The sequence below is a fragment of the Toxorhynchites rutilus genome, chromosome 1, assembly GCF_029784135.1.
Source record: "Toxorhynchites rutilus septentrionalis strain SRP chromosome 1, ASM2978413v1, whole genome shotgun sequence".
Lineage (NCBI taxonomy): Eukaryota > Metazoa > Arthropoda > Insecta > Diptera > Culicidae > Toxorhynchites > Toxorhynchites rutilus.
This window is the reverse complement of record NC_073744.1, coordinates 18,688,438-18,711,241: the sequence shown is the minus strand read 5'-3', so window position 1 is coordinate 18,711,241 and position 22,804 is coordinate 18,688,438. Positions and strand designations below refer to the sequence as shown.

Below are 22,804 nucleotides of genomic sequence, written 5' to 3'. Positions count from 1 at the left end.
CATTTCACCAGTCTGTTGAGAATAACCCTCTCCAAGAGCTTTTCTTAAGTATCCAGCAAACAAATAGGCCTATACGATGCTGGATCTCCAGGTGGCTTTCCTGGTTTCGGAACTTTTGGATTTTTGCAGGGAAGAGACCGTCATCCAGGCATTTCTGCAGTACCATCATGAACACGTCGGGGGAAGCAAGGATCGCCGATTTCAAGCCCACATTGGGGATTCCGTCTGGGCCGGGTCCTTTTTGACATAGAACTACGTCTTTCAGGAAGGGTGATAAATCAGAAAACAGGTCACGTTTTTTTGAAATAAAGTTAACGTTAATAACTATTTTCACTGTGAACGAATTCTCATGATTTGCATACCAATCGAATCGAAAATTCTCTAAGATTTGTTTGACATGCTAAACTCTAAACGGTTTAAATTCATGAAAACTAGAAGAATTTTCTTTTTTCCCATACATTTGTTCTGCCGATTTGTGTGTCAACACTACTCGTATTTCGAATGCTTATAACTCGAACATTTCTTAACAGATCGGAAAGATGTTTGCATTAATTGATAGGAAATATTTCTACGTGTCTATCACAATTTATAAAATATTATTTTTCATGAGAGGAACAATTGAATTACTGTAAAAAATGTTAGGCGTTATTTAAACGCCTTTACTGGCAAGTTTTGATTGACCCGATTTACGGTTTCCCCAACACAGACTTCAAAATCGATGTACCTGTGGAAATCCGCTCTGCAATTATACATGCAAGTCGGAGGTATTTTTGTTCCCATCGAACTGTGTTTCCCTAACACGGACTTCAAATTAATGTGCCTGGGGGAATCCACTTTGCAAATACATGCGGGTTTGGTGTTGGGTACTTTTGTTCTCGCTTGTCGTTGTGCAGACCGGAATGTTTCCCTAAAACGTACTTTTAAACTTAGAAGCCTTGGAAAATCGTCATTTCAAATACTAGAGGTGAATGAATTCTCGAGAACTACTTAAACATAAGATGTGCAATATTTTCAGATGGAAATGTAAAATACAATGATCGTTTGACAATTCTTCCGTTCACATATTTTGGTAGTCCTAGGCATCATATCAAAGGTTCATCAAATTTATTTGTAACGAGGAACATAATCTATTACAACAATTTCGATGCATTCTAAAATAATATTCGAAGTGGTAAACAAGTGGATTGCATAATATAATTACGTAGATCTGCGTCGAAAATATGCGGTCGTGTCCTATATACAACCCCTTACAATTTTTTCACCTTTCAACCTTTTACCACAGCGATGAGTTCTTCGTTGGTGACTTGTGCGTTCTCGGCTTCGTCCTCACCGTACAGTGTGGGTGGCCACTTCGGTGGGTCATGCTGCCTAAAGATTCCATTCACGACGACCTCGAGTTTGTCCGGACATAATTCCATGGGAATCATTGAACCGTTAAGGTAAATTATGTTGGTTTGTCCGAATTTGGGTGCTTTCAAGCAACTAGTAAATGTAAATCGATTTTTCTTCAAATTACATGTAAACAAGACGAGTTTGGGTTTGTTGAACAGCCCCAAGTCTCTAGTTGCCAATAACACCTTAAGGCGTTAAAATTGTTCATTTTTTTATTTTTTTAACGATTTTCTTCAAAGAGAAATTATGATCATGGTTTGTTCACCTCTGATCATGGTTTGTCTGGAAAAAGATCGTGCTTTTTCAGAATATAGCCTTTTCTTTGCATTTTAAAGGTGAACAGCACTCAACACAGAGAAACTTTATTTCTGCTACGCACGAAGAAAAACATAAACAAACTGCAGCGCGCCATAGTAATCATGTGGACAAACCAACCTCAGCGTATCGAACAAACTATGATCAAAATTAAGGTCATTGAGATGCATTAGTTACATGATTTAGATATATAAATCTGATGCAAATGATGTGCAAGCATGATGTTTACAGTATTTGTAAGTGTTATAATCGAGAAAAGTTTTGAATACGTACCAAATAATCATCTGGTTGTAGATTAAAAAATTAAAGCTGAACAAATCAACGTTATTTACCCTATATAAATTCAAAAGTATTTCAATTGGCAAACATTGAAAAGCTAGTGTCTTAGGTCTTACAACCTATTTGATGAAATACCCTATCCGAAGGTTCATGGTGGTAGCATAGTGATCTTCACACTTTCCAAACAGGTCGAATTATAGAATAACTACGTTCACGCAACGTTCATCAGTGATGGAGATCGATCCACGGTCGAATGAAGATCGGTTCATCCATACAACTGCTCTGCTTTGCAAGAAATATCGGGTTGTTGTACTGTAACCACAACAATGATCATATCAACTGTCTCCGGCACCCCGTGCTCATCATGTCACCACTGGGTCTAACCATCTTGCTTGTTGCGCTCCTCGTCGTCTCGTACCAGTCGGATTCTCGATGAACACCATTTTAGCAGGATAGTTTTCCGACTTTCTTGCAATATGTCCTGCCCAGTGTTGATCACTTTCTGGATACTGGGTTCGCTGGTGAGTTGCGTGAGCTCGTGGTTCATCATTCGCCTCCATACGCCGTCGTTCTGTACGCAGCCGAAGATGGTTCTTAACACCCGTCGTTCAAAGACTTCGAGTACTCGCAGATCCTCTTCGAGTATTGTCCAAGTTTCGTGCCCGTAGAGGACAACCGGACTTATGAGCGTTTTACACAGGGATCTTTTCGCATGATTGCTAAGTCTGTTTGACCTTAAGTGTTTGTGGAGACCATAGTAGGTACGGCTCCCATTGATAATGCGTCTCCGGATCTCGCGGCTGGCGTCATTGTCAGATGTTTCCATTGAACCATTATGCCAAGGACAAATTGGTCCACTTTCTCGAACTCATCGCCGAAGCCGATGAGTTGACTGGATCTATTGAAAATCCACGCAAGTTAAACGCCGCTCGTCTCATAACATCCTCTAGCGCAATGTTGAACATTAGGCAAGAGAGACCATCGCCTTGTCGAAGCCCCCTGCGGAACTCGAATGAATCAGATAATCCACCCAATATTCGCACACAGCACCGTATTCCATCCATCGTATCCTTAACCAGTCTTGTCAGCTTCACGGGGAAACCGTTTTCGTCCATGATTCTCTATAGCTCTTTTCGTGTTATTGAATCGTAGGCGACTTTAATGTCGATGGAGAGATAGTGCGTAGGGACTCTGTACTCACGGCATTTCTGGAGTATCTGCCGCAAGGTAAAGATTTGGTCAATAGTAGACCGACCTTCGATGAAGCCGGCCTGATAACCTCCTACGAATCTGTTTGTCAGTGGAAATAGACGACGAAAGGTGATTTGGGAAAGCACTCTGTAGGCGGCATTCAGGACGATGATTGCCCGAAAGTTTTCACAGTCTAGTTTGTCCCCTTTCTTGAAGATAGGGAAAATAACCCCATCTTTCCACTCCCGAGGTTGTTGTTCTGTTTCTCAAATTCTGACAATCCGCCGATGCAGATAACTAACCAATTTTTCCGGGCCCATCTTGGTAAATTCCGCTCCGATGCCATCTTTGCCAGTTGATTTTTTATTCTTAAGCTGTTTAATAGCATTCCTGACTGACACCTATCGTTGGGGGTGGTACATCTTCATTATTTACTGCACCAACGTAATCGCTTCCATCGTCATCTTGGTCCTCTGCATGTACGCAATTCAGGTGTTCATCGATGTGCCGCCTCCACCTTTCGGTCACCTCACGTTCGTTCGTCTGTGTACTCCCATCCTTATTCCGACACATTTCTGCTTGTGGCACGAAGCCTTTCGGGATGGATTGAGTTTATGATAGAACTTTCGCGTCTCATGAGAACGGTTGAGCTGTTCTAGTTCTTCACACTCCTCCTCTTCCTGGTGGCGCTTCTTTTCCCGGAAGAGTTGGGTTTGCTGTCTTCGCTTCTGTCTATATCGTTCCACGTTCTGACGGGTAGCTTGACCCAGCATTAGCTCCCGCGCAGCGTTCTTCTCGTGTAACACTTGCTGACACATACGAGTGGTTGTACCGTCGCCTTCGTTCCACTTGTCCTAGGATGTTCTCTGCTACACTGTTTAAGACTGTTTTCATCATGCCCAACAGTCCTCAGGCTAAAGCTAAATGCTAATGAGCCTAAATAAAAAATAACAAATGGAATTAAAAAAAAACATGGGCAGTATACACAATTGTTTGTAGCTTTCGGACGCTCTATAAAATTGCTGTGCGCTATACACTCTTAGCCACCCCCCGATTGTCTCTTAATAAAACTTTATTTTCTCTAAATTTGAATCTTATCACAATAAATTTTCTCTCTCGCCATCTCGCCTTTTTTTATCTCTGCGTCATTTTGTAAGTGTTTTTTTTTGTTTTCTTCATCTCTTATTCAATAGAAAAAGTAGTATTTTCGCCTACTAACTCGGGGTTCCGTTTTTGTTTTTCATCGATTGTTTACTTAGAAACGCCCCCTATAAGTGCGCACTTGGCACACAATTGGGAGCGGTGAGGAATTGTTTCAAGTTTATCGGATTCGATCGAGGCTTCGTGATTTTAATCTTCACGAGACGAGTGGGGCTTCGTTCGTTATTTTATAAGGCAGCTTTTTTATTATTTAAACGCGTACACGATTCGAGAATGTCCTTTAAAATTGTTCTACCTACTAAAAAAATGGGAGTGTTTGAGTTGTTTTGTTGCTTTAAAAATAATGATAAAAATAGTGTTTAAAAAGTTGGAGATGTGGAAACCATTACATATCTGTGGAAATCTTCTGAACTGCGTCTTCGAATGGTGTGCTTCTAAATGCTGGCGTCTGTTCTCTCGTTTTACCACTTTGCGCTCTTGTCCTAGCCTATTGTGCTTTTATATTGTATGTGTGTGTTTGTGTGTTCTTGCTGAGAGATTGCAGTTTACATGTCTTACATTTTATGGCAAATTGTTATTGATTTAAAGTATTGTCCTCGCGTGTGGTGGCCATTTCATCAAGGTTTAACGCATACTATCACGATTCTGGTCGACTCCTAACACTATCTCTATAGGTTCTAACCGTAAAATTTCATGAGAAGAACAGCAATTTTGCTCCGAAATAAGCTAAAAAAAATACATATAAAGTAGTTTCACATTTGTTGGCATATTATTACATTACTTCCTCTCTCCGAGTTCTCTATTTTTTGCTAATATAAAAAATTTCAAGAGGCAGTCTTCTCATTTGCTAGGTGTATTTGCTCTCTCTCTTCCGTCGTCGATAATAAAGATTCTCGTTCCGTGTTGCTGCGAGAACTCTCATGGAAAATATTCTCCTTTACTCGCCCTAAAAGTTTCCTACAGATTATAAAAAATATATATAGCTCTTTTCATCCTAACCTAGAACCGCCAAAAAATCGGCTCTTCACAAAAATTCACATTCCTGCTAACCGAGGAGGATTCGAGGGGGGATCGACCACACACAGCCACGTCTCATTCGTACATGAAAAAAAAATGTTCGAGTTCTTCTTTTTGTTTGTTTGTTTGTTAATGCACTCTGCGCGCGGGAATGTTTACTATCCGAAGTTTGCGCACAACATTCATACTCGGTTACTTTTCTTGGTTCACAACATCCCTCCCTATTCTGTGTTGTATCTAGTCCCCTAGCCTTATGCTTCGTATTCCTGGTGCAGCGCTGCCTTCTCCTTGTCCGCTGTGAAGTGAAGGGAGGAAATCGGAAAATAGGGTTTTGCGTTAGGTAGAATTTTGACACAAACATGGTTTCGGTGGAGGGGTCTTCTAGACCGTCCAGAATACTCTACAATCTACGGCCGAAAATTTTGAAAAAAAGAGGCGGAAAACGCAGGGGATTTGAGGGATTTTAGGTTTAGGTTTCTGTTTCTTTACCGTATTTTCCAATTTCCGGATAGATTGGTGCCATTTCGAGGGTTGAAGGTGCGGACGGGGTGTCCCGCATCGGTTTCATGTCCATCCGTTTGATGAGCGAGTCCAGCACCTCGCAGTACGAGGTCACGTTGATGTTCTGGCCGAGCAAATGTATCATCAGGAAGTCACCGATCTGGAGCCGGTTGGTCAGGTTGACCAGCTGCTTCGAGGTGGCCGTGCGGAAGCGACGCTTGAGGACGGCCACCCGGGTCGTAGGCATCATAACGATCGCGGCCGAGTAGAGAATGGCGAGACCCGAGAGGACCGACAGGATGATGAACCAGAACCTAGTTGGGGATGGGGTTTTTGATGTTAGTGTTTGCTAAGATAACGTTAGGATCGTGGGGATCTTACCACAGGAAGATGTAGATCTTTTCGTTCAGGATGTTCAAGGCCAATACGCAGAGAGCATCGTGCTTCTGGATACTACCAGAGGCTCCATACTTGTGGAATGTACACTTAGTCACACGCGGGAAGATCTAAATGGGAGATGAGAAGCTTGAGATTAGATTATATGTTTGGAGAGACCAAATAACTTACCTCTATCATTGGATCCGAGCGATTTTCCTGATCCATGTCGCTGAATTTCAGCACATCCGAGCCGTAGGTAAGGAAAGCACCTCCCAGAAATTTGTCCACAAAGAATATATTTCCCACCTGAAAAAAATGGGTGGGTTATATCTATGATATGACCGCAAGGTTGACGTAGGACTAACGTTGGCTTAATGATAATTTGTTTTTATTGATGAAATCATAAATTGAAGAAAACAATTTTCGAATTCAATTGAATTCAACATATTTTAGTGATATAAATCGTATTTTTTCGCAATGTACAGATACTACAGAAATTATCGAATCGAAATTGTTTGTTGAAATCCGAGGGGGAAGTGCCTCAGTAAAGTTGTCAAACGACATCGTGGCTAAATCCTGCAAGATATCGAAACACCCAGTGGCGTCTCGTCCGCCTGTTTAAACTCTTCATAGGACAGGTAGACATCTCAGAAAAAAAGTTCGAAAAATTTGTTTTTTTTATATTATTCCATAACCCACAACCCGCACACAACATTGTGAAATAAGCAGTAATGACTATCGGGTTCAAACCTTTCATCTTAACCCACTGTCTTTCAAACACTTTTCTGCATCTTCAAGTCACAGGGCAAACGCAGTCAGCTATGTATGAAGCGATCACTACTACTAATGCGCCGTCTTTCGTAAAAATAACATTTAAAGTTCAAAGTTTCCTGCTGAATGGAGCCGATGGAAACGATAGAAAACACACACATAAATTATTGATTGAACAGGTAGCTCACTTGGTCACACGTCGCCTGTTTCAAACACCACGAGCAAAGTGAGGATTATATGAGCGTTTATGACGCGGAACTAAATGCATAAACTCCTTTCGTCGGTTTTCCCTGAAAATACATTTTAAAATACTTTCTTATTTTTTATTCGGCATGATATTCTATGTATCTAAAACTCTCGATCTAAGATATTACAAATTTTCGATTAAATTAGACTATGTGCGAGAAAGAATTGCACAGTAAACTTTTTGCATAGGCCTGAAAATTGAAAAATAGTCTTATTCGAAAAAAAATCGATCAAGCTACACCAGTGATCACGAGCTTCAAAATATGGATAAGCAGAATATATACAATATATGCCAATGAAGGTGGTCATCTCGTATTTCACAAAGTTACCCAATAAAAATGTTCAGCACCTCGAAAGAACACCCTATGCAAAATATCAGCTCAATCGGACTTAAAGGAGAGTGGCGCAAAGCGGTCATAGTTTGAGTTTTTCGAAAATCAAAAAATCACCCAAAGTGAAAAAAAAGAAAATCGGTGTTTTCGAAGAACAATTTTTCTTATGCAAATTGTCTTAAAATTTCATGAAACATCGAGATCTACTATCATCTCGAAAATTATTTTTTGTCAAAATCGACACTCTGGGACTTTATTCGGAATATGCAGCAAAACGTGTGGTTTTGGGTGTCAATAAAAATAGTTACCTTGATTTTTCATTCGGAACATGCTGCGAAATGTTGATTTGCACGATAATATACCCAATGCAGAATATTAGCTCAATCGGACTTCATTTACTTGTGTCGCAAACGTTAAAATTTGAGATTTTCGAAAATCGAAAAATCACCAGAAATCGGAGTTTAAAAAATATTGATGCCAAATGCCTTAAAACTGAATGGCACGTCGAGATTTACAGTTATCTTAAAAAAATGTTTTGTCAAAAATCGACTTTTCAGATGAAAAAAAAGACATAGCGCCAAACAATTTACTTTTGATAAAATGCAATTTTAAGACATTTGGCATCAAATTTTTTTTTTGAAAACCCCGATTTCCTTTACTCTCCCATTGAGTGGTTTTTCGATTTTCGAGAAACTCAAAGTTTGACCGCTTTGCGCCACTCTCCCTTAAATACGATTGAGCTGATACTTTGCACAGGGTGTTTTATCGAGGTGGTGAACATTTTTTTTGGGGTAACGTTTTTGAAATTCGAGATGACCATTTTCATTGGCACCCTATTATACACTTTACTACAAGTATACAATTATTACTTCGTACTTAAATCTAATGCAAAAGTCCTATCAGGTGCAAAATCCGTTATACAGATTCCGAAGCAGATTTTCTATTTTAATTACAGAAAAAAAGATGTTTTAGGTCGGAAATACAAATTTCACTGTGGCTACATTGAATATAAGAAGTAAAATACCAAAGAATAAGACCAACAAATTGGAGAGAAATAACTCTACAATACAAAAATTTGATAATATGATAATAGTGTTGTTTGATAATAAATGTGTTCATGTTAGTATGGAATGGGAGCGGAAAAGCCTAGCCGGCCATGGTTTTGGTGTCAACATCTCGAGCACAAAACAGCTGAGATCAATGTCCTGGAAATGAAAGAATTGAAGATGTTGGAGTTACAAGCGACATAGCATGCGCTGCCATAAATATTTTGTACATGGTGACGACAATACTTGTGTTTATATTTAAATGCCTTCCACAGCCATGTGAAAATGCTATTTTCAGTAAGCGTGTTATCAATGCAAAACATTCTTTTTTATTTATGTTCCCGCGTATTACAAACAAAATGTGATAGCGTGCCGTGGACATTTGTGAAATCACGTCGAAGGAGACCAATAAAAGTGATATTTTAGCGAGACATTTTCACTCCCCCACTTCGAACTTTTCTCATTTTAACGATACCATATTAATATTACTATGGCTCTCAGTGTCGGTGTGTGATGTTGGAAAGTAGTCTTCAATTAACCAGCATTTCACTGCTCTTTAGGCCTTTTCACCACATAAATAAGGGAAATAAGTCACAATACAATTGTCATTTGTTAAAAGACAAAACGTTGCAAAATTTCATGAGAAATTTGGCTCAAATCATCACAGTATTTTGAACATTGTTTCTTCCATATACACTTCGTATGGAACGCAAATAATTACGAAACCATATTTTGCTCGCCAATAGAAATATACTTCGTCTACTACTTCACCTCGATATGTACCTCATTGAGCTGAGACATATGCGGCTTTGAACCCGTCTTGTATCCTATTGGCAGCTCTGTCAGCTCAAGTGCAGTTACATTCAATGTTTTGCATTATTTTGTTGTTTTCTATTACTCTACATTCTTCGTGAGTGTGAAAAAGATATCAACGAAGACGGTCAAAAGAACCATTACAGCAATGTTGAAATAAGTGTTAGATGAAAAAGAACAAAAGAGTGAGGCTAGGTTTGATGGAGTGATCTATAACCAGGAAGCGTGTCCCCATGACCTCAATCATTCTCAATGTCGAGCAGTTTGCGACGTCTTCTATCAGCGATTTTATGGACATGAAGCAATGAACACGTAATTTTTCAAGTTTTGCCCAAATAAAACCGTATTTTCTAGTGGGCTTAGAAGGAAAGATCCTCAAATATTGTTTCATAGTAATGTTCGAGTGGTGGGAAACGTTATTTCGATTTGTTCGAATTATATGGTCAATTAGCGGTTTATATCGTTATTTTATAAATTGCATATAAATACTACACGAAGCTTCGAACAAATATCTATTTATGAAGCATTGTAGTAGGTAAAAATTATTTTAGATAAAGTAAAGCCGATCTTCTTAAAATAAAACGGTTTTACAGAATCCAGTTTTCTTCATGTTTTTCTAAGAGCAATCTTCCATTTTTTTATAAATATTGTTGGCAACCTGATTGTGATAGATGCGTAGAGATATTTCCTATCAATTGAGGCAGACATCTTTCCGATCTATTAATAAAAGTTTGATTCCAATGTTACCCCCCATATATTCCGGTTAGACGTAGTCCCACGTCAAAAAGCTATAGAAACACAAGACGAATAGCAGGATACTCACGACATTGATGAAATTAAGCGCCTCGCAGATGAAGTAACCGAGCGAGTAGGTGTTGTGGGTTTTCATGCTGTCCTCCAGATATCTAACGAGTCGGGATTGGCGTCCTTTACGTTCTTCGGGCACCAGAGCCATGGATCCGCGCAGTCCGTCGGAAATCATGCGCATCTTACCTTCCTCCCAGTTCTTCCAGATCCAGTGGGGCATGTAGAACAGGAGACCCTGGAAGAACAACATAAACGGCACCCACTGATAGTAGCTGTGGTACGTCCGTTCCTGGTTGTATTCGTTGCCCAAGCCCGAATGGGCCACCGCCGTGCCTTGCTGGCGACCGTGCTGCCCGGGGAGCGTGAAGGTGTACGTAATCCAGCAGTACGTGTTGATCACGTGGCCGGGAATAGCGCCATCGTTGATACAGGAAATTGGATCACCTGGAAGCGAACAACGTGTGTTAGGGGAGCGGTTAAGCGAAGCGATCAATAAATGTGTCACTGTCACTTACCGATCAGATTATTTGCCGTCACGAGCACACAGCAGAGGAATAGCACTGCGCTGGTCAACCGGTAGTGACACCGGAAAACCATATTATCGATGATAGCCTTGTCAATGAGGTACCGGACTTTGATGAAGCCGGCCACCGAGGAGACCAGTCCGAACACAGCCATGTTTATTGGGTGAGTTTTTTGTTCTGCACTACAAGTATACTCTAGATCACTTCAAACCTGCGAAAAAGAACGGAGAAAAAGCGTTACTCAAACGGTTCGGAGGACCGATAAGAAGTGATTCGTTTTGGGTACAAGTGCAATCCAACAAGCCTGTTGCCGATTCCGCCTAGCCGTGCTCTTAATTAACTCCAGTTTAGCGTTGTCAGCGTGTCTGATTTATGCGATCGACACACGGTAATTGCTAGTTGCATCGAATTAGTAAGGGTCAATTCATCGCTTATGTGATGCAATCATAATCACGTGTGGCAGAGCACCACACGGGTGAGAGTAGATTGCGCATACAGACAGATTGTAGATGAGTGATGGCAGGTGAGCCACCCGTTTCCGCAATATTTCGTTCACCGTTTCTTCAAGTCTGACAGGTCACTTCACTTCGTGTACTCGCGCTGCCATGGTCATTGTTCTCCTCCGTACTTCTCAATCTAAGAGTCATCTGCCCAGATCTACAATGTCAAATCCATTTGGCCCATAAAGCGCGCGCTCTCGCTTGTGGCGCAACTCTTATCACGTTTTTGTTTCGTTCTCGCCGCCGCCGCCGCTAATCAACAACCGCCAACCGGATTACGGACGTTCGGACGTTGCACACTCAAGTGCGCGTCGCGCTCCGGTTTCATTATGTTGTTTATTCAAATTTTCCCCGTTTAGTGTGATTGGCTGTGAATACCAGCAGCACTTCTGGTTCAACAAATGAAAACCGTTTATGCTACTGAGCGACTGATCGGAATACAATCGCTTCTGATATGTGTGTGGTTACAGTTGAACGGATCTTCATTTACAGCGTTGTTCTGATTTGCATTGAAAACCGCGGTCAATCGTTTACAGTTTGATACGTAATTACAGGTCGGTAAACAATAACCAACGTCAGCTGGCTTCGCCCGATGTCGCATGCAAATTGGTTGCACTAATGAGTGTTACGTAATTACGTTGAGACGACTTACGGCACTAGGTTCCTCCCCCGTCGTTCTATCGCACTCACTAGTAGTAATTCTCGCCAGTAATCACCTACCACCACCCCGCTGCGGTGCGTCCCTTGCGTGACTGATGGAACGTTATTACACTCTCCTCTGACTTCGTCTTTGTCTTCTTCTTCTTCGCACCCACCAGAGAATCCCGCGAGGTCACCGGACTTGCCGCCGTTGCTTCTTGTTTCGCTGTTCGTGCTCTACTGAGAACTCTTGAATGGGGACGATTCATTCAGTTCCAGCATACATTCTGCTTCTACACCCCCACCCACCCCATAGAGTGTACATAGTTGTTTTCCCGTTGGCGATTACTTCGACTGCGGCGTCGCTACTCTATGCTCTCCTGTGGAACCTCGCAAGCATATGTTTTTGAAGAACTGACGATGACTTCTTGATAAATGACTCGCCACCACAAGTCGGGCTACAGTGTGGCATTAACGGAACTTGAACTGATGACGGCCGGCTTGGTTTCAGCGAAATTTATCGTGTCCATCACGAACCTCGAAGTTATGGGTAGATTCATATTTTTCCAAATGTTCTTCTGAGTCAAATACTGTTCTAATTAATCGACAGAGCGCTGGGCACGCGTGTCACAACGAGCTTATCTGCGCCGTTTGCTTTCCTGTTCTTGACGGGATCGGCCTGGGTGATGGACGGTCGTACCATGTCAGTATCAGTTTGCGATGCTTCGCGATTTCAAAACAAACATTGCTGTTATGGTAAATATATGTGTATGATGTGATGGTGGTAGCCTCCTCAACGAGAGAGGACTTCCATACCTCTCATGAGAAGCGCGTTGTGTTAACGCGGCGCAATGTTAATCTGTTTTGATTTGATTCACTCAGCAGAAGGAAGTGGTGGAGGGCGGCGAATGGGGGAACTGTTTATTGAGAAGATGCGTATCTCTTTGTGCGAAACGTCATCACGGGTTTTTCTGCTTCCTTCGGTACGAAGCTGTTGTTAAATGTGACATCTCGGATATATGATGCAATACAGGGGCTGTTTGAAAGGTTTATGCCCTAGACCAGGGGTTTTCAAATTGTGCTCCACGGGAAATTCATACTTCGCGTTATAGCAGTTATAGCAAATGCTTCCACTTGAAAATCCACCTTAAAAAAATATTCTTTAATTTCATTTCACTGGGTATATAGTGATTTATCTCTGTTTGTACTTTTAGTTTGATTAATTCATCAGGTAATCTCACTGCAGAACTGTTATCTTTCGTCATTGTCATTCTTAATCCCAGTATTGAATGTACGACAAGTACATCACATTTTCAATACTCGAGTCGCCCAAAAAAAATGTTTCGAGTTTTTTCTCGTACATTCGGGATCGATAGAATTTTTTTTTTTAACCCATCTGTTTAGTTTATTATGCTCATTTAGCAATTCAGTTGTAACAGAGCCGAATTTATTCGTGTACATTTTTATCTAACAATAATTTTGTTGTGTATCATACAGTAGCCATTTTTTGGCGTAAGAGTATTCTATCTTATCGATATTCGCAAGCATTTGACATGTATGTATATGTCCTCCAATTTTGCATGTATATGTTAGTTAAGCGCATCATATACCATCCAAAATATGGAATATGTGATGCTGTATATACGCTAGTTATACGATTTAATCTTTGCTGGGAAGTGGCTGTACATAATCTAATCACAGCAGCTAGACGGAAGGCTCGGCAATTCGGAAACGGGTTGTCGAAAGCCAAGCTGAAAATATTTTCCGTATTTGATACTAATTGAACTTCAAAAATAAAAGAAACATTTTTTTTCAAAAAATTGCGTTGATCCGAGGATCGTTGTTTGAGGTTAGTTTTCCCAGCGATGATTTTTTCTCTGCTTTTTATCATACGGCCAACGTACATTGCTTATCTCTTCGAGGATCAGCATGAGCCTCTTAACATCGGAGGCGTGGAATAGTCCCGTTTGTGAAATCATATCATAACCATTTCTTCAGACCCTCTTACTTTTTGCCCAACAGCACAATGTGTGTTCGTTTGTCAAGGTAATACTGTAGAAAAGTTAACATTTTATTGAAATTGAAAACACCTTCCAGACATACTGGTTTTAAATCAAATTCATTGCCCCATAAAGTAATACAAAATTGAATGAAATTGATACTAAGTTATAAGTCAAGTTATCTTTTGGTGCTAACACATTACCATATGATTGCTTTCCAAGGGCATGAAAAATAATCAATGTTGCTGTTCGATCTTTGGAACGCTTAAACGCAGTAAAAACTGGAACGTTGGCAACCCTGTGCTCTTCGGAACAAGGCGAAAAGCGCCTTCAAATTCAAAGTTGTATGGTTCTCATAAATTTTGCAGCGAGAAAATTAGTTCAGTAGTCTAGGAAACAGCATAATTTGCGGACCAAAAATGGTTGTCTATTTCGATTACTGCGACGGCTCACTTGGTTCAAGGGTTAAATTGATAATTCGCTGCTGTAGCTAAGAGAGAAACAGGTCGAAAGCCAAGCTGAAAATATTTTCCGTATTTGATACTAATTGAACTTCAAAAATAAAAGAAACATTTTTTTTTCAAAAAATTGCGTTGATCCGAGGATCGTTGTTTGAGGTTAGTTTTCCCAGCGATGATTTTTTCTCTGCTTTTTATCATACGTCCAACGTACATTGCTTATCTCTTCGAGGATCAGCATGAGCCTCTTAACATCGGAGGCGTGGAATAGTCCCGTTTGTGAAATCATATCATAACCATTTCTAAATGATCTTCCACAAGAATTTATGAACCTAGCAAAAACATGCCATAGTTGATGATTATTCTAGCTTCTGGGAACTACTCAGAGACTTCCCGTTTCCTGGCAAAGTGTGCTACAAATCGCCTGCCCGTACGTGACTCTTTCTAATATTCGCAAAAGTCGAACAGAGGCACGCAGAGGGCGGCGGAGTCATCTATTTTCCAGGCCAGGCCTTCCAGTCCAACAAGATGTGATTGTCGCTCGCTCGCAAGGACAGATTCTGTATCTCGTTGCCGCCTTTGTTTACACACTGTTTTGAGATTGGATTTTATTAGTGTAGCTGGCGATCTCGTAAGCGGGGGACCGCATGCGCTCGCCACTTAAGGCCACTCACATACTGCTGTGTCCAAGTGGTATAAATTAATCATAACTGGTGGCGTGCCAGATTACAACAACGACGAACGTCTCAGAATTAGTCGCGTTCAGCATTCCAGAGCAAAAAAAAAGTTCAATGAATTGAATAGATGCCACCGTTTCCCCCGGTTTGCTGTAGAAGCCATGAATTACAGCGTTCCGTAAATGATACTCATATCAATCGATCTAACACCAACCAAAACAGGGCATCCACTCGACGAGCATATGTATGCTTTTATTGCTTTGCGTGAGTCCCTTTCGATTTGGTGCTACTGCCACTGTTCGTTTCTCGTTGTCGAAAGTAGCAGGGAACTACACATTGACTCGTTTGACACACGGGGCACATCTGCTGCTACTACTCCGTCTGCCAGGTCTGATCAGCGCGCATGCATTGCCAAGATGCACGAGGCGGTGGCGATGGTGATCGTAGAGGAGGCAGACCTGTTTCTCTCTTAGCTACAGCAGCGAATTATCAATTTAACCCTTGAACCAAGTGAGCCGTCGCAGTAATCGAAATAGACAACCATTATTGGTCCGCAAATTATGCTGTTTCCTAGACTACTGAACTAATTTTCTCGCTGCAAAATTTATGAGAACCATACAACTTTGAATTTGAAGGCGCTCTTCGCCTTGTTCCGAAGAGCACAGGGTTGCCAACGTTCCAGTTTTTACTGCGTTTAAGCGTTCCAAAGATCGAACAGCAACATTGATTATTTTTCATGCCCTTGGAAAGCAATCATATGGTAATGTGTTAGCACCAAAAGATAACTTGACTTATAACTTAGTATCAATTTCATTCAATTTTGTATTACTTTATGGGGCAATGAATTTGATTTAAAACCAGTATGTCTGGAAGGTGTTTTCAATTTCAATAAAATGTTAACTTTTCTACAGTATTACCTTGACAAACGAACACACATTGTGCTGTAGGGCAAAAAGTAAGAGGGCCTAGAGAAACGAACGGAAACTTGACGTAGAACTTCGAAGAGACTTTGTAACTGATCCGTAAGAAATTCGTAAATTTGACTCATTCAATACTCCAAATGGCGGCTCTAGAAATACCATTTATTATATGAATTGAACTGAGCTTCAAACGGATTGTAAGAGTTGTAGTGGCGGGAAGAATCGGGAATCATTATTTATCAATCCTGTCGATTGTTTTGCCTGTGTCTGTGTATGTGTTTCTGGTTTTCTTGTGTCGATGTTGATAAATATACATAAAAATCATTATTAATAAAATTGTTTCCACGTTCCATTCTAATAAACAGAAAGCATATATATAAATTCATTACGAAATATATTAAATTGAAAATTTAAGGAGGGTAATTGTCTCCACCAAGAAGGGTAACGCCCGAATTGTATGCAAACATGTTTGTTGCTCTCCCCTAACAGCGCAAGCAGCAAGTAAAATATAAAAATGCCTACTTCATTCGCTAACCTGTCTACTTGTTTTACTATCTCCACTGTTTGTGTTATAATAAAAAAAAACTGAATAAATTACCTATCTAATGGTATATACAGTCAACTCTCTCTATCTCGATATCCAAGGGAGGTATCGAGTTATGGAGAGAAGAATGGTTGTAAAATAAATCAAAGGTGCCATGAAATCCATCGAGTTAGGGAAAATATCAGGATATTTTCCCTAACTCGATGGTGCCATGAAATCATCGAGTTAGGGAGAGTTGGGTGTAGTATCACATATATCGGAATACTCTAAACGAACTGGATGCTTCTTTGTTTTGGGTAGTGCCACAAATTATCAAAATGTATCCACGAATGAAGGAATTAGCTTTTTCCCAGTGTCGGATGAATTCTCTTCTGTTGACACTCAACACCATATCTGTTATAATGAGTATAACACAAGAGTCGAGACGCGTGATCTTTGTCTGGTATATTGAACGAAAACAGCGTGAACGATTTTCGCAAGCCTGCGTTCAGGCACTTTCATTACTGTCAATAACTTCAGGTGATTATCACGAACGTTAAGTTGATCTTCATCGCTTGCAGTGATTTTTTATTGAAATCGTGTTTGATTTTCATATTTAGAAAAAACCAGGAATCCGGAAAAGGCAACATTAGTTTTCGTTGAGCGTTGACCGTTGTGCGGTGTTGAGCGGCTGAGTTTGGTTTAGTGTTGAATGGCGTTGAGCGTTCCGTTTCTTTTTTATACTGTATTATAGTAACTTTCAACACTTTTTGGCTGATTCGTCACTTTACTCCCATTTTTGGAGGAATGTCGAGTGAGAATTGAACTCATTACTTTTAGCGCTCGAGGTACGTTCCGTTTCCGTTTCCGCTTTCTATGCTCTTTTACTACCGCCATTTCCCTCAATGTTTTCAATGAACCGAAAGCCATTATCTTTATTTTATGCTTTGATTTCACTAACACGCAATGTTTTTCAATTTCGACTTTACGAATATCATGACCAAAATGAACTCCATGGCAAGCTGATGTTGCTGTTCATTCCACTGGTGTTCATTGATATTTTTATTCCATATTTATCGACTCTCGCTTGAGCAGTAGGTTATCAATACAAGGCAGGCTGAAGTTTGCCGTATTTGAATGTTGTGAACGTGAATATTTTCGGCACTGATCTCGGGGTGAATTTTATCCCAAAAAGGTATGAAATCAATTGTGCTTTTCCCAGAATGAAAAAAAATATTACAACGTTTCTGATTATGCTACATTCTACGCATAGTTGTCTCATGTTACTTTTTGAAAATTTCCACCTTTCTTTATAAAACGATGTTTTATGCTCAATCTTTCGGAAAAACACAACAAAAGCTATTGTTTGTTCCAGCTTTTAAAAAAAACAACATCAAGCTTAATTGTCCTTTGTTGATATTCTAGGCATAACTGTCCCACCATGTATTTGTAAATTCATAATAAATGAATCGGTGCAAGTACAATAATTTTATGTCAGGCTTTCAGCCGGGCTAATTCACTCATTTATGGTTTGGAAGAACGAAATAATTCTCAAACAAATAAAAAAAGTTTAACAGAACACGTGTACACATTGTTAGTGAAAGCCTAATGACAATGTGATTTGTATTCTGCAAAGGTGCTGCAGATCACTCATTTTTTCATAAAACGATGGTTTTATGCATAATATTTCGGAAAAACACAACAAAATTATTGTTTGTTCCCAGTATTTCAGAAAACGATATCAAATGCAACTGTCCCATATTGATATTCTAGGCATAACTGTTCCACCATGTTTTTTTAAACCGTAATCAAACTTGATTGATTCAAGTGAGGGGAACTCTTCACATTTCATTAGACAACAGTTTACTGCTTATAAGAAAACCCAGTAAACTGAAATTCTTAAAGCTTCTGGTATACAAATATGGTAGAAAACTTCGATTGTGTTTTTCTCAGTTGCTGATTTTTGAACATGGGACAACTATGCGTAGAACGGCAGAATTGGCCCTTTACAATTTTCTTTTACTTTAATTTTCCTATTACTTCTACCAAAACTGGTCATTGTAATATACATTTATTTTAAGACATAATTTTCGCTCAAGATTATTGATTCACTTGCAAATAGCATGTTTCTTCATTACATGGAATACATGTTTGATAAAATTTCAAAATATCAACCATAACATAACATTGATCGTTGGGAAGAGACGAATACAACAAAATAAAGACGGCTCAGAAGGTCCAATCTTCGGGTTATCCGCTTACCAACACATTTGGTCTTCCATTTTTATTTATATAGATAGAAGATATAGGAGTGCGTTATTTCGCTCGAAAATGCTTTTCCACCTTCGAACAAAGATTAATTTCGTTAGCGCATACATCAAATGGACTTACAACGCGTATCATGATGTAATTGTAGAACATATGGGAATTCAATTTCCCAACCTTGCTTCAGAGTTTTCCGATTTTTCTCTCCGATATATTGATCTACAGGAAGTGACGAATGCAACAGAATAAATATGGCTCAAGTCGGACTATCCCATTCATCGGGTTTTCCGCTTACCAACACATTTTGCCTTCCATTTTTATTTCTATAGATAATTTCCATTCAAATAAAGTGAAATGTACACAAAACAGGATCATTTCAGAAAACTCCGGCAAAATTGAGTGTTTGTCAGGATATCAGGGAACGTGCCGAAAAGTCTGGGAAGTCCTGAAAAATCAGGAAGGATGGCATCTCTGCCGGAAAGTGCTTGTGACAAACGTGTTCCGAGTGTGCATTTTTCGGTTTAAAATAGCTTCCCGGCTCCACCGCCCGGTGGAGTGCTGCGCTTCAAACATGCGAGAGCGTACGGAGTGAGCCTTCTTCACGTACGTTTCAGGCACCAAATGTGGCCGCCGGGAGGCTGGTTGGCCGGTTGGCCACAAATGGAAACGTGGCAACAATGTATTTTTATTATGATCGCGTAAAGAAAACATGGCCCCGCGCTCTCTGTTTCGAACGGCCAGCAGAAAGCAAAGAAAAACGAATAACAGTTAAGTCAACTTGCTATTATGTATTCAACGCGGAGATATGTTTTAGCTCTCGTCTCGGGGCGCGCACGGATTAAGAAAGTCCCACGCGGCGGGGTGTGTGTGACAATGATTAGTCTACTTGTGGCCAGGGCCCAGTGCATTCACGCCTTCCATCCATCCATCCATCGCTCAGCGCGCAGTGCATTCGTCGTGCCCAAGACCAAGACCAAGAGTTGGTTTATTTTACTCGAGATGTTTATGAAACTTTAATCACAAACACGACACAATGTGTGAACAGTTGGCAGGCAGCTCCTCTGGTTCGCGCGCGCTGTAATGTCGAAGACATATAATTTTGCATCGATTGCAGAAAAGCGACTAATTGACATCGCGTGGTCGCGTCCCTCGTCGCCGCCTCGGGACTTTCCTAACGATCCGGGTCGCTCGTTATTTGACTACTATGCATACACTCGAACTAGCTATTTAATTTCGCCTCGCTAACGGTTTATCACCTTATTGACATGTTCTCGATGCTGGTGACAAACGTGGTTAGGGAAAAGCGGCCGCGCTGCCATCAGCAACCAACAATATACGAACTCGCAGCAGCTCGCTGAAATCGGAATTCGTGCATAGGTAAACAGAAATTACTATGCTTGAGAGAGCCACATCGTGGTTCCCATCATCGCGGTCCGGCGGTCGAATTTCGTCAGAAATATGTAACCGTCGTCGTGATTCATCAATTTTCGACTGTTTCGCTTTCGGTAATTCCAACGACTCCTGCCTTCATGCCTTCCTGCCTGCCTGCAATGATTGTATATACAACACGCACATGATGGGAACGGAAAGAGTGCGAGGCAGAAGAACGCACAAACCGAACGAAGGGGATTTTCCCCCAACCTTGAGGGAAACAAAACTGTTCGCCATTTTCTTTGACAATTTGTATCCTTTTTGGGTGAAATGTGTTGTCCTCTCGGTGCTTCAACTGTACTCTCATATACAATTGGATGGTGGTGGAAATTTGATCCACACATGTTTCCACGCCGGTCATTCGGTGTGTTTGTTGTTGCCGCACTTTGTACCAACGGCGATCACTTCCTGTCGTATTTGTTTTCACTCGTATTCACACCAAAGAAGCCAACGCAGCAGCAAACCTACTTTTTTATGATGAAATCAGATGGCAGTTACACACTAGAGCGTGCGCCTCTTGTACACACAAAGATGGCGCTTGTTTGGGTTTTTAAATTATAGATGCACTTATGGAAAACAGCATCAACTAATTGCACTACACATAAAACACATAACAGCAACAGTTTCATCAGCGACCGCGACCGCAGTTTTTTTTTCGCGAAGAGTTTTTGTCACACTATTTTTCTTTATCTTTCTTTCTCACTGCTGTTGCTGCAACACAGCAAGCCAAGTCGGCAGATGCAGGTACACTAAACGCATGCACACATACACTTTCTGGTCTCTATCTAATGACGATGATGATGATGCTGCTGTTACTCCTCAGGCAGCGATGATGATGCGTTTAGAGCTTAGGGATGATTAGCATATGCGCCGGACCGACGGAGGAACAGTACAACTCCTCCTACCTGATCTCACTGCCATTTACACCGAACGAGCGTCACTCTGCGACTGACTAGGGTTGGCTAGGCGCTGTCACGAAGAACTTCACCGCGCGTGAAGTTGCTGAACAAAGAGAGGCACTCACTGAGAGAGCAGTTGATATGGTTTGCGGTAATGTGTGGAAAGTAACTGTAGAGTGAGTGCGAGGGAGGGCACTCACTTATGTTGAGTGGTTTGCGAGGGTATAGGTGTTGAAATTCCTTCACTTCTGAACATTCTTCGCCTTCGAGACGTTCTGTGGCTTGTCGATCGTGGATTGCAGAATTGTGATCGCGTCGATGCGTCATGATGTGATCCCATGAGGTTGTGCACCAAAGAACCAAATTTCAAATCAAATTTTAGGAATAAATTGAAAACGTTTTCTGAATAAGCACTAGTTATAACATAAATTCTTTAAAACGAATTTTGATGCCTTTGAGCCTTTTAACCTTTGAAAGTGGTGAGTTTACAAAAAACAAGAAGTACGTGATATCTATTGTATAACCGCATGGTTGACATAGGACTATCCTTGGTAATCCTTTGTTTGAAGATGCATCTGAATCAACTCTCAATGAATGGATGAATGGATATTTAGGGGAATACGAAAACGAGAGCGTTACGCTGGTGGCACAAGGTTTTTAGCCTGAATATCTATGTGTCGACTGAACGAAATGGCATGATTATCACTTCATTCGAGAGATAAAATGTTTTCGAGTTGTATGTCGTCGAATGAACTGAAAAAGTTTATAACCATGACAACAACAAAATATTGAAGCTGAAATGTAAGATAAGCTTAAGAATTGAATGTGATGAATGTGAGTGTGAACATTGCCAATATTTCCTTATACCCCTTCTTTTTCCTGAAAAAAAATGGCACCCTTCTAAACTCGAGCAAACCCCGAGTAATCGGTTCTCTACTTCATTAACATCAACAATGAAAAATGTTTATATATACTTGTAACAATACAGATAGGAGTTTGACTCCTTTAAACTTATGTAACTGAGCCTGTAAAAATAAACGATTTAATAAAAAAAAATATTGAAGCCACAAAAATCTATAAATATGGGTACCTGCTTGAAATTTCAGCTCAGTCATGATTAAAATGCGGATGATGCAAGACACGGCTAGCAAAACAAAAATGACGTTGTACGTTTTGTGCACAACGTCCACGATCAATTTGTATGTAGCGAAGGCTTGAACGAAAATGACAGACCAGAGTTCTTCGTTGAACGGCTTGATGAACGAAGTAACTAAGCAACATCAACCCTGTAGGTGCCAGGTAATTACTTAATTCGCGTCGACGGCATTGAGCTTCGTTCCACTTTTATGAAGGTAGAAAATAATGATATGTTTTGAAATTTATTAATTGAAATTAATTCCTCCGCATTAGATATGTTTTCTATGTAATAGATTTTTTCTTGCAATTATGTTGCACGTTTGAGGACGTAGATTTGTTATTTCGACATAAATACACTGAATTCTTTTTTTTAACGACTGATGCGTGCGCGCAAAGAAAAAACGTATAATTTTAAGCAAATCGCGTAAAAAAAGATTGCCCCATCATCGGTGCGCGTTCGTCCCAACCACACTCACACACGCTATCGCAGAATTTCTTTTCTTCTCTTTCTCTTCCCAACGAAGCAACAGTGCAGGCAGTGCTAAATCGCGTAATTTCAAGAAAATCACGTAAAAAATCGCG

The 22,804-nt window shown here is 40.5% G+C and overlaps 2 protein-coding genes across 8 annotated transcripts in view; one reads left to right on the top strand and one right to left on the bottom strand.

The window, feature by feature from the left end:
- Positions 1-22,804, top strand: part of LOC129762241 (dedicator of cytokinesis protein 3) — a 148,584-nt gene that overhangs the window by 45,283 nt on the left and 80,497 nt on the right. The gene's annotated exons all lie outside the window — the stretch shown is intronic.
- On the bottom strand, positions 4,232-21,156 carry LOC129762244 (innexin inx3). 4 transcript variants are annotated; one of them, XM_055760317.1, is made up of 7 exons: positions 20,655-21,156; positions 10,765-10,984; positions 10,266-10,693; positions 6,424-6,540; positions 6,238-6,362; positions 5,845-6,170; positions 4,232-5,650 (listed from the first exon to the last, which is right to left on the bottom strand). In XM_055760317.1, the coding sequence occupies exons 2-7, from the start codon at positions 10,925-10,927 to the stop codon at positions 5,607-5,609; spliced, it is 1,203 nt and encodes a 400-aa protein (XP_055616292.1). In that variant the 5' UTR covers positions 10,928-10,984; positions 20,655-21,156; the 3' UTR covers positions 4,232-5,606. The 4 variants fall into 4 exon arrangements, with proteins under 4 accessions (XP_055616292.1, XP_055616293.1, XP_055616294.1 ...); XM_055760318.1 differs by lacking the exon at positions 20,655-21,156 and adding an exon at positions 11,926-12,168; XM_055760319.1 differs by lacking the exon at positions 20,655-21,156 and adding an exon at positions 11,994-12,168.

What these genes read in the sequence shown, in the direction of transcription:
- LOC129762244 (XM_055760317.1), bottom strand. Translation starts at nt 10,927, where the DNA reads ATGGCTGTGTTCGGACTGGTCTCCTCGGTGGCCGGCTTCATCAAAGTC. An exon ending in GACGGCAAATAATCTGATCG is followed by an intron (nt 10,694 to 10,764) that starts GTAAGTGACAGT and finishes GTTCGCTTCCAG; the next exon opens with GTGATCCAATTTCCTGTATC. An exon ending in CGCTTAATTTCATCAATGTC is followed by an intron (nt 6,541 to 10,265) that starts GTGAGTATCCTG and finishes CATTTTTTTCAG; the next exon opens with GTGGGAAATATATTCTTTGT.